Genomic DNA, 18,847 nt, shown 5'->3' on the forward strand with positions numbered 1-18,847 from the left:
GGGGTAGGGAGGAAAAAATGAAGACAAGATAATAAGCATGTAGATAAGGTTCTGACACAGTCTTTAAAATAGCAAGGGCCAGCATTAAGTCACTTACTAACTCATAGCAAGGAGTTCTAATCTAACTCCCACATCAAAATTAGGCAGAAGGCTAATCTCTAGTGGTTTGCTAGAGAAGGCCTCTGTATTCACCATCAGCATTTTATGCTCCAGAGTCTGAGTCTTTAACCCAATACTAACCAAATACTGTAAGTTCAAGATCCTTTCTTGTTTTTCCTAGAGACAGAAAGGGATTCAACCAGGAAACTGTAGAATGGAGCAGGAGCTCTCCCATGGAAAGTTCTGTAACCTGTATTGTCATAAAGATACATGTATATACAATTATCACTCAGATTCATTCCCTCTTTCTTCATATCTCACGTTGTATTTTCACGCACACTAAAATACCTTCAAAAATGATCGAAGACTTAAGATTGATGCCATGAATATGAAGGTGTTTTAGCAAATATGCAGTGAGGGACAAAAGACAGAGACCAGACTGACATTTCATTGCTATAGGGATTCCCAGATTAGAAGGTTCCCTCTTTATCTCCTTTGCCAAATAAACTTTTCAGAGATTATTGAGCTGATTCGGGAAATAATCTCTGAAAGTATTTCCTTTTCTTATGGTATATCACAAAGTTAATAACCTATAAACCTAGGAGATGAGTCTTATGATGTACATGTATGATCATTAATAAGACTATAGTATCCACAGTGACCTGAAGGTTAGTTTTTTACACATGGTCTTAGAATCAACTGAATTTATTTTCTCTAATTCATAAACCTCTGCAGGCCTATTAAAAAAAAAATTATGAGACCAGAAACTGACAGAATTAGGACATTAATGTTTTAAAAACTCCTTCTGGCTTCCAAATATTTTCTTTCTTCTTACTTAAGCCATTTTGGTCCTTATCAGAAGGTTAAAAGCAAGGTTATATAAAAACAGTTATGGATCAACTAGAAAAGAGCACAAAAAATAAAATCCAAATCTCAGAACTGGAAGGAATCCAAGAAGTCATTTAGTTTAACTTTCTGCCTAATGCATCAATTCCTCTAGGAATGAAAATTCACTACTTACTAAGGCTGCCTCTTTCATTCCTCTTCCTACTCTCACTGTTAGACTTACCTTAAGCCAAAATCCACTTAAACTTACACTCTTTGTAGCTGCTTCTCTCTCCCTTCACTTTTAGAATAGGCAGGCATCATTTTAAAACTTAAGAATCATTATCTTCATTAGTTATGCTACTCTAAAAATACACAGGTACACTGTCCCACCCACATTGATTTAAAAAAATCAATTAGATGGGCATCAAGCAAACATTTAAGTGATAAAAATGGTAAAAATTTATGTCTCGTTACAATCACCACCCCAAATTCCCTCTGTAAATTTCCATTCTTTCTTCCTCAGTTTCTTGTATAATTTCCTCTTTCCCCCATACTGGTCTACCCAAAATTCATCTTTCATGCTTTCCTGATTTTTCTTAAACCATTCCCAAAGTTTAACCTCCTTTCTCTGTTCTCCAATTTTAATCCATTTTAAACCTTAATCCCCAATTCTATGAAGCTTTTTCCAACTGTCCCAGCAATCCACACTGGTCCTCCTATACTTTGAATTCCTATAGCAATGGGCCATCAATTATTTGTCTATTATTACTTTGAACTACTATTTATTTTTCTATGAGGATATATCTTAGCTCCCAAATTATGTTGTAACTCACTGGGCAAAGGAATGTCTATTCTTTTTTGTATACCCCACAGAATCTTGCACAAAGAAACTCATTAAATATTTTGACTGTTTATTAAACAATATAATATTTAATCACATCATCCCTTGCTCAAAACTATTCAGCAATTTCCTGCTGCATCTCAAATTCTTTTGCCTAGAATTCAAGACCCTCTATACTCTTGAGTAATTCTATCTTTTTGACTTTATCTTATATTATTCCTATCCCATTCTCTGTTCTCAAACTGAACTTTGTTATTGCTATTCAGTTATTGTAAGTTGTATCTGATTCTGTGTGATCCATTTGGGGTTTTTTTGGAAAGTAATCTGCCATTTCCTGCTCCAGCTCATTTTATAGATGAGGAAACTGAAGCAAACAAGGATTTGCTTTGGTGACACCGTTAGCAAGTGTTTGCCAGATTTGAACTCAGGATGATGAGTCTTCCCGATTGCAGACCTGACACTCTATCCACTGTGCCACTTCACTGACTCCAAACTGAACTACTTGGCTCCTAAATTTACCCCCTATAGACCTGCTCAAAGCCTTGTTCATACCTTCCCTTACTCCTCACATGTCTTTTATCTGCTGAACCCTTCTCTATGTGTTATAGACTAACTCAAATGTTAAATCCATCCTTGAAACTTTCCCCAGTTCCTACATTCCAAAATCAACTATTTCTGTTGAAATCACCATAACACTTAAATGTGCACCTCTCTAATGTAGCTTCATTTTTATTATTGTATTTCTAAATGTCATGAAATGTAACATAATGTCATAGATAGAAAACTGTCCCAAACAATAGAAAGGCATGTTTTCATCCCACTTTTGATACCTTCAGGCTGTGGTATCCTGAGCAAGGAAGTTCACCTCTCAATTGGCAAAGAAGGTACTGTCTCACCTGAATACAGGGAAGTTTTCTCATTGAGAAATCCCTATATCCTTAATGTCATAGGTACAGTCTCCTTACTCAACTTACAACTTACAACTTAAGCACCATGAAGTAACTAAATGTTGTATCACAGCACTCTACCCCAGGAGAAACCTAATAAATGTCTACTAAACTGAATCTTTAGTAAGAATCTGCTAAATTACATTCAGGCTTAAATTACATTATTCTCATATGCATTAAGATGATGTTATGCAAAGATAAATAAGAAGGTAACATTATTGAAATGAAATTTTAAACACTGGAATAAACAAAGTATAAAATGTTTTTGAAAAGGAAGGGCTTTATTCCTCTCCCATCATTTAAGCTAATAATAAACTATTATAATTGCAATCTAACTTTTTTGGGGAGATCAATTTACAAAGAGTTCCCTAATTCAGTCTGAGATGAGATGACCTTTCAGTTTCTGCCAACCCAAGAAGTCAATGATTCTAAACTGTCCCTCATGCACAAAGAGAACCCCAAAGCCTTACCTCCTTCTCTGTCCCACTCTGCTCTGCTACAAGCTGGTCAAATACAGTACCATAATCTTCATATATCTTTTGCATTTCGTTGATATGACTTGCTACCTTTTCCATTGCCTTCAGTGCTTCTGCAGTATTAAAAACAAATGCCATTTACTTTTTGTATATTATTAATGAATTACCTTATAGTATGTGTGTGTATTTAATCATCCATAGCCACAATATGAAGGCTATAAAAGTAGTCAGGAATAAAGATTAATGACACTCCAAACTCAGTCTGAGCTTGTGGCAATGCTCCATAGTTTCTCAAATCACACATTTTCATTTTAAGCAATTATAACAAGATATTTTTGTGTATTATGATGAATTGTAAATAGATTGTAATTGTAAATATAACTGATCCAACTTTAGAGATCCAGAGTAACACAGCTTTAAAGACTACCATTAGGGAAAATGGAGGAATTGGGTTTACTCGACTATGCACACTTGACATGGGTAACAAGTTTCTTTTCTTCCTTAAGAATTTGGGGGGGGGGAAGCGAGAGAAAATAAATACTAGCTAATTAAAAAATAAAATTGAAAAACAAAAACTACTCAATCTTAAAAAGTAAGTTTCTACCTAAACATTTGTTAATTTCTGTGTATATAAGTAAGCAGTATGGGTTAGTGGAAAGAGAACTGAACTAGGAATCAGGACCTCCAAGCTTTAATCCTTCCTCTGCCATTAAATTGCTCTGTGACCTTTGGCAATGGGCTTTAACTTCCTCACATGGAAAATGAAATACTCAATGAATAAGAAGTTTTTATATGGAGGTTTTAAATCATCCCTGATTACTTAAGGTTACCCCTATACTTCTGAGGAGAAGATATAGCCAACCTCTTCGGACCTGATTCATCAGTGGGTGTGGAAGCTGGGATAAATGAGCATCCACATAGTTTATATGGGGTATCTTGCTAGGAAGTAGTCTGGGGCTGATGGGAAAATAGTAACACCAAAAAAAGATATAATGACTTGCCTAAAGTCACAAAGCAATCAAGTACAACTTAAGTCAGTGTTCTTCACAGGAAGTAGCCCTATTTAATTTGTTTAGTTTCTTCCAGAAACTGAAAAAATTGTTTTTGGTAGAAAGATTAGGAGAGAAGATTTTAACTATCCCCTTTAAGAAGTCACAATTGTGCTAGATACTTCTTATTCATTGTGGCTAGAATGGGAGTTTACAATTTCATATAGAAATTAGCTTGATTGCATATACCCCCTCAAAAAAAGGTATAATTTTAAAGGATCAATTATATTGATCAATTTAACCCCATATTTCTCCCCAAAAGATACTCCATGATTTTTGGTGCTCAACATTAAAGCATGAATGACTTTTAAAAATATAATTTTTATTCAACCATTAAAAAAAAGCTTACCCATTACTCCTGAAAGATAATGCTTAATAATAGATTGTTTCTTCAATGATTTTCTTTATCGCTTCTAACGGAAAATATAACTAAATGCCTCTTTTGCTTATTAACAGAGCACTCTCCCTTATATCAAAAGGAATTGTTTATATACTGTTTCAATCAACAGCATATATTTATAGCCTCTCAATCTCTGAAGTCATACAAAGTGATCAAAACCAGCATGAGCCCAAAAAGCATAAACATTTGGTCCCTACAAAATATTTGTTTTAAACTGAGTTCTGCCAGTAGATGTCCACAAGATGGAGCCTCCCCCAGCATTTTGAATCAGCTGAATGTGGCTACAAAACAGCCAGAAAATTCCATCTATTCATGAGGCTGTGTCTGTTTCTATTATCACAGGTTCAAAAAATTATTTCCAAAATGTTAACAACATTTCTAAAATTGCAACAGTACCTAAAACTAAACAAATTCAAAAATAATTTTAGTGAGGAGGGGAAATACAGGCATAAGGAAAGGGTCAGAGAAAGTCACAGCCATATGTTTTCTTTTCCTTTTATAAAAGTCCATTAAAATGAGAAAGTGGTCCCCTTACCTGTCAGGTGATAGTGTTCCTCACTCTCATTGTCTGTCAATGACACTAGCTCTTTGAGCAACAGAGGGTACTTCAGAACTCTCTGAACAGGCTTGATGAGGTATGACTCCAATGTGGAGGCGTGCTGTTTCGTAGGGTTCCGGGCATCCAAGAATGCCTTAAATGCTTTGTCTGTTTTAGCTATAAATCAAGAAACAGCAAACTTGTTTACAGCTGCGAGTTCAGGTCACCTTATCAAACAAGGATAATTCTTTATATCTCTAAGCCTTTATCATATTGTGTATGACATATCTTGTCCAATTAGATTGTAAACAACTTGAGGGCAGGGATGTTACCCTACTCAAATAATAAATGTTTTCTGAAATAAAGTAATGGATGAATTTAAGTAGTAGCCTCTTGATTCCAGTATTTATTCCTAGTTTTAATGACCCATATACTTTTGCGTTTTATTTATTTATTCTAATATGTTCTCTGGTGAAAAAAAAATTGATGCATCTACCCAGCAAAATTTCAACATCTGAATTATTGCTGTAAAAGTCACTTTAACAGGAATTCCACAAAAGTAAAGAGTGAAAATCAAATTCAGTTTCTTCAAATTGTTCAAACATGGAAATTTGCCATTTGGATTTTCAGTGCATAAAAAATAGAGGCGGGGGGGGGGATATTTTCTTAGAGAAATTAATAAGTAAATGGCAAAAAGTTTAATGACATACAAAAATCATTTCTCATACTAGTTTATATCCAAGAAGCATTCAATGGGAAATAAGATCTACCTATTCTTTTGTATTTGTTCTGTCCCTTGTCATAAATGACTACCTGAAAAGCACTATTCTCTTCCCATAAAATATTGAGTAAATGAAAATATGTTTGACCTTTGGAAAGCAAAGTCTTCATGAGAACTGACACAGAGTGGAACATGATGGATGGAAGATTTTTCCAATGGAAAGCCAGCTGGTTCTGAATCTTTTTGCTTTTTAAAAATATCTAAGTTCTGACTTTAAATTGCTCATAAATGAGACTTGGAGTTAATATTACTTCCTATAATGAACATTTAGGTGAGAATTTAGATTACTTATGTTTTTGGTCCTAACCTCTTAAAAGCTATAATTCATGACCCCATATAGAGTCTGGTAACTGAATGAAGGAGATCACAAAATTATGATTTATTATCAGTGAATGTTTGCTTTGTATGCCTATATACCTGAAGTCATGTAAAAATTTCTCAGGTGAAAAAAGGTTACAAGTGGAAAAAGTTTAATGAGCCCTGGTTTAGGAATGGAAATATAAAAAAGAATGCCAATATAAACATCACTGTAGAACAGAAAACAAATGTTTTTAGTTATTAGCTGCTACCTGATATTAAAAATTGTTCTTTAAGTAAAGGCTAATTAGAAATATTCTATTCAACATTACTTTTAAGACCAAAACCAATGGCAAATCAAGTCAGTAAACATTTATAAAGATCTACTATGTGCCAGGCAATGTGCTAAGAGTTGGGGAAACAAATAGAAGCGAAATGATGTTCCTAGCCTTCATATAGTTTACATTCTAATTAGGGAAAGACTCCACATAAAAAGAAGCTTAAAAAAATGGCATCACGGGCAGAGGAAGTTAACAGAGCAAAAAGCTTAAGTCATAAGAATACTCCCTATTTCCTTTACTACCTCATCTTGCTAACTATAGACCTCCCACTTATCACAACAGCAAAAGAAATTAGTATATAGGAATATTGCCCAGAATTGTCACTTACCTCTCTCTAGAACTTTTTGTACTTTGATATGATTGGCACAGAATCCACTGTACAATTTAAAATGGTCTGCATAATAAAGAAAAGAGCCTCCAAGGGAGAAGAGTAATTTCTGGGGAGAGGAAAAAAATCAGAATATATTAGAGAACTTTTATTTTCCACAGTAAGATTAGGTTTAATTAGTGTTAGTAGTATATAATAAAGTATTTGCTCAAGATAGAGTCAAACTAAAAAGGATAGTTGCCGTATTCTGAGAAGTGACCCAAAGTGAATATCTGTGTGTGTGTGTGTGTGTGTGTGTGTGTGTACACAAATCATTTAGAGATATTAATCCAGTATGGAGAATAACTAAGCCCGTTCCCTACTAAGTCCTGCTGCCCATCTTTCAGACAATTCAGTACTCATCAGCATCTCAAATGGAAGAATTACTTTTAATCTGTTCTAGTAACGATTTCAATATGGCTTTAAGTCATATCTAAATAGAAGTTTTAATTATTCATGTCAATTTTTCTCTATAATAATGACTTTAAGTCTTAAAGCCTTGTGAAATAGGTAACTTGTAGATAATACAGATATTGTATAGATGAAGCAATTAAGGCTCAAAGATTAGTTACTTGACCAGGGACATACAGTAGGTAAGAATCAAAGCTGGTGTTTATAGATCCAGGAATCTTTCCACTCTATCATGCTGCCTCTCATACATTTCTTTTTAAAGCTCACATTTTTGTCCAGGATTTTCTTTGTTATGTCTAGTATTTCCTTTAATCATTCCAACAACTTTGTGAAGGAGATGCTGGTTTTATTTCCATTTTACATAAAAGGAAACGAAGACAAAGTAATTGCCCAGGAGTCACCGAGTTGGCAGTGTCTACAGGATCAAACTCTGGCCAAACTATACATCATTCAATCCAATAGCATGGGTTTTTTTCCTCTCACATTTCCCTATGCCTGGTTACTGTATGGTCTCACAGTTCTACCCAAGTACCAATGGACCCCATTCCACCTCCATTTCTTCTAGAAAGCCTAGAGCTTTGGATGAGCCAGCTGACTTGTGAGTTCCCATTTCCTCAATTACAAATTGAGGGCATTGGCAAGGATAATCTCTAAGGCTTGTTCTAACTCCAAAAAGAAACATAAAACCCACACCACTTTTTAGATGGGGTTGTGTGGAAACCTTTGCAGAAAACATAAAATGCAGTAAAAAAGTAAGTAAGTCTCTACAAGCATCTGACTATTTATTTTCCTTTGGAACAGCAAGTCCTAAATACTCACTCTGAATTGGGAGGGAGTTTCAAGTATGTTAAAGTCAGAGGATGAAGAAATACCATCCTCCAGGGTCTCCAGAAACACCTTTTGAAACTCCAGCATTTCTGGCAAACTTCCAAAAAGGGACTCCATCTGCAAAGAGGCCAGAAGTAGAACAGAAGATAGTACATAAATATTTAAATAGCACATGATAGGTTGGTTGAATTTTAGTGAAAGGTAATTGCAAACCTCTCCATTTGAGTAGATACAATTTCACTAGTATAAGAAACTCCCAATGAGGAAACTCCCTTTGCCAATGCAGATAATCTGCTCTTTAATTTACAGTATAGAGAGTTCCCTGGAGGTATGTGAATTAAAAGACCAGCCCAGGGTCACATAGCCACTTTGTGTCAAAGTCAAAATTTGAACTCATATCTTGATGACTCTGAAGCTAACTTCCTACTCATTACATCACACTGATTCTCTATAATCTTTTATATTTTCAAAATCCACTACTGACTTTAATTCAATTTGATCCAATATTTGTTAAGTGCCTACTATTTCACAAGATCTCATACTACATAATAAGTCATTTGGGAAAAACATATAACTATATCCTGACATCCAAAGAAGAAAATTTATTTTATAAATCATAAAATAATGCATAATTTATAAATTCTAAATATAAATTATATTTTAATGAACACTATAAAGTACACCTTGATAGAGATGCATAAATGAACAGGTGAAAATGAAATCTGAGTTAAAACACATTTTAAATATATCCCCAAAGAATTATTTTGTCAAAAAAATTGTTTAGGCCAACATCTTACACCATGTACCACAATGAGTTCCAAATAGACACTTGTCAAAAATTTAAAAATTGTGAAGAAAACAGAGGGTAGTGTCTTTCTTAACTAGCAGGTGCTGATACAAGAAAGCACCTAGAGAGACAGGAGGAAATATATGCCAGAAGAGTCAATCCTGACCTCAAGACCCTAAATGGGAACAGCCTGAGACAGACCAGGATCCCAAACCTTGCCTCAAGACCCTAAATGGGAACAGCCTGAGACAGACCAGGATCCCAAACCCAAGAACCATGAGAAAAGTAATGCTTGAAGCCCCCTTAGCCATCATCTTAGGAATCATTCCTGCAGAGACACAACTTAACAACTGTTCCTACAGGTGTGAGAGCCACAACTAAAAACTCAGGAAAGCAAGTTCTTACCACCAACGTCCTTGACGTGGTTAAATGACTCTACATCAGAAACTATGCTTTCATCAATGGAAATGGCATTCAAGAAGAAGCTTCAACATGTGCTTTGCCTTCCATTCTAAGGATTGTGGAGCTTTTCCATTTGAGCTGAATATAGCCAAATAATCAACAAACATTTATTAAAAATAGAATGTGAACACCTTAAGAGAACAGAGACAATCTTCTGTTACTCCAGTGCTTAGCACAGGGGCTTTACATATGAGAAATACTTAATAAATGCTTTATTCTTTCCACTATAGCTGGGAGTAAAATCTTAACCCAGTATGAGAAAAGTTAGTTCTGATTATATGAAATTTAAAAGCTTTTAAATGAACAAAATAAAATTCTCTGCAAAAATGCTACTTGAGAAAAATATTTGCACCAAATATCTTTGATAAGAATCTAATATCCAAAGTTAACACACATATGACACCAAGGTTATGCTGAGGCTTCCATTTTCAAAATCTGATAAGCAGCTCCTCTAATATACATCTGCCTGGGATCACAACTTTCTTGTGATGTCATAGATAAACAGTAGAAGGATCTCTCACCTCATCTTGGGTAAGGAATGTCTCATTCTGAAGGGGTTCTAAGTATAATTCAAAAAGGCAGGTCAGATCCTGAAAAACAAAAACAAAAACCATATTTTTTTTTTTTATCTATGTCACAAAAATAAACTGCATTTAAAAACATTATTCTGAGAAGGAATCCTTGGATTTCTCCAGGCTGTCAAATGGGTTCATGAAACAAAAAAGGTTAAGAACCAGTGGTCTAAAGTAACCATTGTTATTTTCTCCAAGGACTCACTTCTGCTTTATGACTTCCTATGCATCAATGAGAGTTGATTGAGGCCCAGCAAAAGGGGTGGGAAAGTGGAAAGAAGGGGAAGTTGGAAATTAACAATGTAGTTTCAGAAATTATTATAAATGCTCCAAATACTGGAGACATCCATATTCAAACACAAATAAAATCTCCAGAATCAAGGAGAAAAACTTTTTTTGGATTATCTACCATTTGACACCTCACACAAGTGGCCTAATAGCACAGTTAACTTGAAGTATTTTATGCAAGGACTCTTTTAAATAATAAGAAAGCAAGATCCTGACAATTCAATACTGGAATGAATCTTTTATTTTTCTTTTTTATTAATTTTATGTATCCATAAATAAATGGAGTAAGGAGTAATGGAGTAAGTTCACTCTGGGAACCTAGCTAGCCAAGGAAGGTAGGCTCATCAATTTCAGAATTGCCACAAGAGCTGAATTCTTTAGTCCCAACAATTTAACATTTAGTCCCAACATTTTAACAATGTTAGACCTGGAAGGGTGAAAAACATTTTGTTTCAGATGATCTTAGGGAACATCAAGACCAGGAGCTCTTAACTTGAGATCCATGAAGTTTTAAAAGAATATTTTGATAGCTATAATTTAATATAATCTGTTTCTTTTGTAAACCTATGTGTTTATTTTATTCATTTGAAAACATGATTCTGGGAATTCCATAAATTTCCCTCAAATTGCCAAGGGGATTAATGACTCAAAAAAGCTAAGAATCTCTGATTTAGTGTAATCATCTTATATTTACATAGGAAGGAACTGAGGGTACATGAGGTAAAATAATTTAGAACTCTGTTAACAAAAATCTATGGTCTGGATCAGATTAACAATCCATAAATTTCAGCCAAAGGTGAAACCTCTGTTTCTTGCTTCCTTTCTCTCTAATTTTTTTCTTTCTCTATCTTTATGCTCCAATTCAATACCTATATTTTTTTTATAAGGAAACTGGGGCCTATAAAACTCACAGGACTTGCCTAATACTTAGTGGTAGAAATGAGACAAGACTGGAATGACAAGGCAAAAGAATAACACAATTCAGTCAGACTGGTGTCTAAGTTCCGGTGCGGCCACACTGGTCAGTCGCCTTCCTCTCTGTGAGATCCTATTTCCTCATCTAAAGGAAGGGGACCAGATGATCTCTGAGGTTCATTCTAGGTCTGAGCTTGTGAGCTCAAATATGTCACTCCTATAAAATAGGGGTAGGTAAACTCATGAACCCATAATCTGATCCTGACCATATAGTTCCAAAAATTGTTTCACTTCACTTAGCCTAGCCTAGCATTATCAAAAAGAATCAAATTAAATGCTCTATCTAATGTGTTTTTCAACTTGTATTTACACAATACAGGGTTGTATTATGATGCAAAACCTAGCATTTATATAATACTTTAAAATTTGCAAAGCACTTTATATGAGTTTCCTCAATGGATTCTAACAACAAACCTGTGAGGTATGTGCCGATATTATTCCTATTTTGGGGGGTGCAGGTGAAGCTCAGGGTTATATAGCTTAGTCAATGCTTGAGGTTGGATTTGAATTCAAGTTCAAATGTAGATTAAAAATATTAGAGAAAAGAATTAATAAGGTGATTTCATTAACACAAGGAACTCCCAGGTGAGAAAATTCCTCCAACTAATGAGGTTGGCATTTTTTCTGCAATTTATAATCTTATTTTATTATTCATTAAGTGTTTCACCAGAAACACTAAACATCAGTGTAAGTAATTAAACTAAATTTACTACTAACTTCAGATTTAAATGAATTTTAATTCATAATACACCATAACACTATTTCAGTCTTTCTTTCCATCCCCCCAATCTTTTTTTCCCCTTTCATTCTCATTCACTTTCCTTCATATGATTGATTGTATTTCATTCTTCTAATTCACCTCTTTTCTGTGTCTTCTTCTTAAAGCAGGTGAAATGTGGGATGCTTTGGAGAAAAGTGACATTGAAAAATCCAGGGGTCATAATTCTGACAAAGGCACAACTGCTCAAAATCATTTCAGGAGCATGCTGGGAGTGTAGCTAAAGCAATCAGTCCCAGCAACATTAAACAACTGTACAGAAAAAGACACTAACATCATCAGAAGAGTTGGGGGGTACAAATCACATGGGAAACTAGGTGATTTGATATTTTGCCAGGAAAGAGGGAAGAGGCTTTTTTTGTTTCACAAGTGGTATTTCTCTGGAAGAGTAATTAGGATCCTCCATGAAGAAGCTCCAGGGCTAGCTTGTGGCAGAGCCCTGGGACACTTGGGATCTGAGAAAAAGTAATGATAAAATGTCTTGCAGATAGAGAAGGTAGATGACTCTTTTTGTTGGCCTCCCCTGCTGTGGAGAATCACAAGTCAGGACATTCAATGTCTCCTTTGTTGTTTTAGTGAAACAAATGGCTTAAGCTTCATCTTTTTATCTTCCTTAGAACCAGTACATGACAATTATTTAATGAATGCTTACTGAGTTAAATTTATTGAAGTATAAACATTAGAATACCAGTGTTGTCTACTGATCAAAGAATTAGGAGCCTTGGGATTTATAAAACATGCTATTCATTTTGGGGTGGACTTAAGAAATTCTTACATAAACTCTTAAATGTTTGCCTTTTGCCAATCTGTGAAATCTGAGCCCCACAGCCCTCCCTACTTCTGGAACAGAGAGCTGTACTGGACTTCAGGGGTCATCTGGTTTAGCCACATTCAAACCAAGAATTCCCCCTATTACATCTTAGACAAGGGGTTATCTAATTTCAGCCTGAAGTAGACTTTAAGTCTAGCTCCTGCAGCAGCTCAATTTACTTTTGGACAATTCTAATTACTGATAATTTGTCTTTAGTCAAAATTTATCTCCTAGTAGTTTCTATCTCTTTTCTGCCATCCAAGACCAAAAAGAATTATCTTCCATTATGGCAACTGTTTAATTATTTAACCCCCCAAATCTTTTTTTCCTCCAGAGTAAATTTTCCCCATTCCTTCAACTACACCAGTGACTTGTTTTTGAGTACACTGCTCAGCAACCTCTTTGCTCCATTTTAGTCACTTATCAGCTTGTTAAAGACCTTAATACAGCACTCCCAAAATGTTTTTTGTTAATTAAAATTTTTGGAAATTTTTAACTTTTAAACTTAAATACAAATAATAAAAGAAAAAAATAACGATAGTGCTATGCACATAGCAGACCATAAGAGAAAATTCAAAATAAAACAATAAATTTCCATTTCAAGCAAATTTTTATAACAATTACTATACATTGTTTTCAAAGATGCCCAACTTGTCTTTGTTTCCTCTTTGATTTTCCTTTGTTTTCTGCTGTATAGTTTTAATTTTTTTTTCCTTTCCCTCTCCCTACTATCCTAAAGAAGGCTACATGGATTTAGATAGAGAGATTTTATATCTCTCTATCTATCTATCTATATCTATATCTATATATATATATTCAGACATATATAAACATATACATATATACTCATATACTTATATATAAGACTTTATTATGCTTATTTCCTCCTATCATCTGTTTTTCTGAAGGTAGATAACATCTACCTTCATAAGTTCAAGTATTTCCGTGTTTTTCTAAATCAACCAGTGCGAATTTCCTATACCACACCACACCACACCTACACCACAGCAACATTACAACCCAATCACATCTTATCTGAGAGAGTGTCTATAAAAGGTTTTCTCCCCCACTTTTCTGCATTCCTTCTTTTCTTGGATATTTATTTATAGAAACTTTATTTATAGAAGAAAATTTTAATTTAATATAATTGAAATTCTTTTTACACTTTAACAATGCTCTCGCCTCATAATATAGTTTAAGATCTGATACTGCTGAATCTACTTCCTTTATACTTATTCACCCTTCTTTGAAGTTTCTGACCTCTTGTTTTGCTAAATGAACTTTATTATTATTTTCTATAACTCAATAAAACACTTTTTAGCAATTTAATTGAGATAGCATTGAAAAAGTAGATTAGTTAGGAAAAAGTCATTTAAAAATTTTATTTGCTTAATCTACCCATGAATAAATATTACTTTGGTTATTTAGATCTGAGTTTATTTGTATAAAATTGTTTTATGTTTATGTTCATATATTTCCTGTGTCTGTTTTGGCAGGAATATACTCAGATATTTTATACTGTCTAGGTAAATTTAAATACTCTAAAACAACATTGAATAATATTGCTAACACATAATATAGTTTATTTTTCATTTTTAATTAAATCTACTAAATTCTACTTCTACCCTTTATTTTCTCTTTGTATCTCTCATTTTTATAATGTTTCCTGAAAGCAACATATTGGTTGAATACAAATTTTTAATCTATCTAAACTGTTTCATGGGTAAATACATCCCATTCATATTCTAAATTACAATTACTTGTATATTTTCCTCCTTCCTATTTTTCTTCACTATCACTCTTCTCCTATATATCCTACCCTTTCTCACTTATCTGTTTTACTATCTTACTTCACTCTTCCAAGTGTCCCTCTCTATTTATATATTATTCCTTCTTTAACCCATTCCTGATGAAATTACCTGCCCTCTCCCCTACTAGCTTCTTTTATATCAGTTTTTCCTTTCATGCTTCATTTGTATGAGATAATCAGCTCTTTTTGTCTCTCCCCACATGATTTTTTTTAGAAATCCCATAATACTTAACTCAGCTTACACCTTTTTTTTCAAACTACCAAATAATGAAGATAATCATAACAGTACTACTAATATTTTCATATATACAAAGTAAACAATTCAACTTTATTAATGTTTACCTATTTCTCCTGGTTTTTATAAGTCTAATTTCCCCTTAAATTCTGAGGGTTTTGTCATAAAAATCTAAAAGTCTTACAATTCATTAAATATTCATCTTTTTTTCATTTAGGATGATTTTTAACTTTGCAGAGCAAATTACCCTTCATTGTACTCCCAGCTCCTTTCCTCTAAGAAATATAGTATTCCAAAACCTACAGTCATTCAATGTAGTAGCTGTTAGGTCTTATGAAATCATTTTTGTAACTCCATGTTGTTGCTTCCAGCATTCCCCCTTACCCTCCTCCCCAGGCAATTGGGGTTAAATGACTTGCCCAGGGTCACACAGCTAGGACATGTTAAGTATCTGAGACCAAATTTGAACTCAGGTCCTTCTGACTTCAGGGCAGGTACTCTATCCACTGCTGCTTTCAGTATTTTCTCATCACCAGAGAGCTTTGAAATTTGGCTATGGATATCACTAGAAGTTTCCCACCTGGAATTGCTTTCAAGTGGTTATTGGTAGATTTTTTTTTCTATTTTTACTTTGTCTTTTTGTTCTAGAACATCAGGGTAATTTTCCTGGATAATTTCTTGTAATTACATTAAGATTCTTTTTTTAATCATAATTTTCATGTAGTCAGACTATTCTTAAATTTTTTCTCTTCGATCTGTTCTCCAGATCGACTGTTTTTCTGATGAAAATTGAATTGAGTAGCATAATGGGAATCCAGGGGAGGGTAAAAAACTAATGAAATTTTACACTACATTAATAAAAATACACTCTATTTTTTCATTTTTTCATTCTTTTAATTTAGATTTTGATTTCTTGGTGTCTTAGAATATCATTAGCTTCCCCTTGCCTAATTCTAGTTTTCAAGGAATTATTTTCCTCAAGATTTTGATTCTCTATTTCTAGTTGATTGATTTTCTTTTCATAATTTTCTTGATTTTCTTGGATTGCTCTTATTTTTTTCCTAATTTTTCCTTAGACATTTGATTTTTATTTGATATATAATTTCTTTGATTTTTAAAGTCCTTTTTAAGTTCTTCCAAGAACTCCTTTTGTGCTTGGTACCATTTGACTATTCATTGAAAAAAGCATAGCTTTTTAAGCTCCATTATCTTTTTCTGAATCCAAATCTTCTCTATCTTTATAGCAATTATGGTGAGGTTCTTTCTCCTTCACTTACTTATTTTTTAAAATTTTATTTTTTGTTTTATTTTGCTTTTAGCAGATATTAGTACAATCAAGTTGTAGTCCTGATGTATGAGAAATTGTGTTCCAAGTCTCACATCCTTCTTTTATTTTTTTTTTTTTTTTTTTTTTTAAATATATATATTTTTTTTTTTTTTTTATTATTTTTTTTTTTAAAATTTAATAGCCTTTAATTTACAGGATATATATACATGGGTAACTTTACAGCATTAACAATTGCCAAACCTCTTGTTCCAATTTTTCACCTCTTACCCACCCCCACCCCTCCCTAAATGGCAGGATGACCAGTAGATGTTAAATATATTAAAATATAACTTAGATACACAATAAGTATACATGACCACAACATTATTTTGCTGTACAAAAAGAATCAGACTCTGAATTATTGTACAATTAGCTTGTGAAGGAAATCAAAGATGCAGGTGTGCATAAATATAGGGACTGGGAATTCAATGTAGTGGTTTTTAGTCATCTCCCAGAGTTCTTTTTCTGGGTATAGCTAGTTCAGTTCATTACTGCTCCATTAGAAATTATTTGGTTGATCTCGTTGCTGAGGATGGCCTGATCCATCAGGACTGGTCATCACATCCTTCTTACTGTTATTTTCTGAATCTGTCTAGAGGTCCAACCTTGGGTTCTTCTCTCCAGTCTTAAGCCTTGGTTAGGACCCCTAGCCATACTGTCCTGCAAATGATTTTGCTCCTTCCAATTCCTTTGGTAGCTGTGAACTACAGCTGTTCCCTTTGCCACCAAACTGAAACCAAAGACTCTACTCTTCTTCAAATGCCCATAGCTACCAGGGTCCCTTGCCCCTCACCAATGAACCTTCCAGTTGTGTACTAGCTCCTTCTCCCATCAGCCACAATCTGGGACACATTGGGTCAGCACAGCTATGCTTGGCATCCCTCAACAGTGTTAGGTCCTTCAATCTTCTTCTCAGCCATCGGATCCCCATACTGCCAGTAAGATGAAAGTTTCTAAGGCAGAGACTGGCCCCAAGGGCTTGTTTGCAGATTCTGCTGAGCCAGCCTAGAGGTATTTGTACTTCACTCAGACCAAACTTCTCCCCTTAGAGATTAGGTCTAACCCAGAGGTCTTATTTTATTATTTTAGGAAGACAACTGCTTCATCCCACATTTGTGATGGTGAGATTTGGAGCATCATTCCCCTTACCTTAGGACTACAACTTGATTGTACCAATAGCTGCTGCTCTCAGATGATGTACTGTCTTGTTTTGTGGAGGAAATTTGGAGAGCCAAAAGTTTTCTGACCTACTCCACCATCTTCCCAGAATCTTCTCTGAGTACCCCAAAATGGACCAAAAACTGTGGGCATGAGTTGATCAGGAATGGATACTATAATCTCTCTTAATGTGGTGAGTATATTTTTATTAATGTAATGTAAAATTTCATTAGTTTTTTACCCTCCCCTGGATTCCCATTATGCTACTCAATTCAAGTTGACCTTGCAGTCATATAAAACTAGAAAATTCTTAAGCCTAACTCAACAGCATCTAATAGTTATGAGCCACCTGGATGAAATATGGCAGCAGCAAATGAATATAGGTAATTCTATCGAGAAAGCAAGATTAGATGCCCCAAGTGCTAAATAATTGCTTCCACTATCCAATCGATCTATCAAGGTAATAAATATAATGGAAAATGGAGTTCTAGGCCAATTAGTTTTGCTCTAAGACAGACAAATGGTTACTCAGGCATGTTGTTTCCCCAGAGACCCAAGCACTGCCATAGAAACATTCCCCTGAGCTACATGTCAATCATTTTTTTTGGAATGAAACTGACACTAAGAGAAAATACAATTTCAAGTTTTGATGTTTTTTTGGGTGGGGGGAGAAGGGAGAAAAAGAAAAGAATAATAGCAAAAGTGTGAGAAAGTTAAAGTGGGAAAAGAACCCTAGACATCACCTACCAAGTTCAACCTTCTTGAAACACAAATAAGTAAAGTGGGACCCAGAGAACCCCTCCTCCAGCCCAGGGTTCTACCCATGCTGCCATAAAACCTGCAACCATCTGAAAATAGTAGCTCAGACATCAGTGTCCCCTGGATGCTGGTCTTGTTTTCAGAATTTCCCTTAACTGAGGACCTACTTTGAGACTTGTCTGATGCTTGGTGTCTGATTATATTCTCTTAGCACTTGACCTTGTTTAGCATTTACTCCTCCTTTGGATATAAAACTATTTCCATGTTCTGTTCAATCAATATACCCAAGCTCTGGCTCATCTGTGTAGTTGCCCTAAGTGGCATCTTGAGCTCTGGAGTGACACCAGGACCCTTCCTGATCCCAAATTGGATTTTCTTGGCAAGGATACTAGAGTGGGTTTGTCTTTCACTATCTGACTCATTTTACAGATAAGGAACTGAGGTAAACAGAGCTCAGTTGTAAAGGGCTGAAACTCTTGGGATGCTGCACTGAGGTAGGTTCAAGCACTTAAGGCTAATTACCTATTGGATAATATTCTATTAGCATAAACTTGGAAAATGGCCCTTCCAACTTCCCATGCTGGCTCGATAAATGGTGTATACAGAGAATTGTAGGAGAGACTAGGGGGTGAAGTAAGACTAACCAGGGTCACTTCTGGGTGGGAGATAAAGAAGGAAGGTC

The 18,847-nt window shown here is 34.6% G+C and overlaps 1 protein-coding gene across 4 annotated transcripts in view; it reads right to left on the minus strand.

Moving 5' to 3' along the window:
• Positions 1-18,847, minus strand: part of TIAM2 (TIAM Rac1 associated GEF 2) — a 278,343-nt gene that overhangs the window by 11,720 nt on the left and 247,776 nt on the right. For all 4 annotated transcript variants that reach the window (XM_031937584.1, XM_012549423.3, XM_031937585.1 and 1 more), the window contains 6 exons: positions 9,974-10,042; positions 8,195-8,320; positions 6,926-7,034; positions 5,176-5,355; positions 3,186-3,304; positions 241-349 (listed from right to left, as the gene is read on the minus strand). In XM_031937584.1, the coding sequence (XP_031793444.1) occupies positions 241-349; positions 3,186-3,304; positions 5,176-5,355; positions 6,926-7,034; positions 8,195-8,320; positions 9,974-10,042 (712 nt within the window). The remainder of the gene's footprint in view (positions 1-240; positions 350-3,185; positions 3,305-5,175; positions 5,356-6,925; positions 7,035-8,194; positions 8,321-9,973; positions 10,043-18,847) is intronic.

This window comes from Sarcophilus harrisii, chromosome 4, assembly GCF_902635505.1.
Source record: "Sarcophilus harrisii chromosome 4, mSarHar1.11, whole genome shotgun sequence".
In the NCBI taxonomy this organism is placed as follows: domain Eukaryota; kingdom Metazoa; phylum Chordata; class Mammalia; order Dasyuromorphia; family Dasyuridae; genus Sarcophilus; species Sarcophilus harrisii.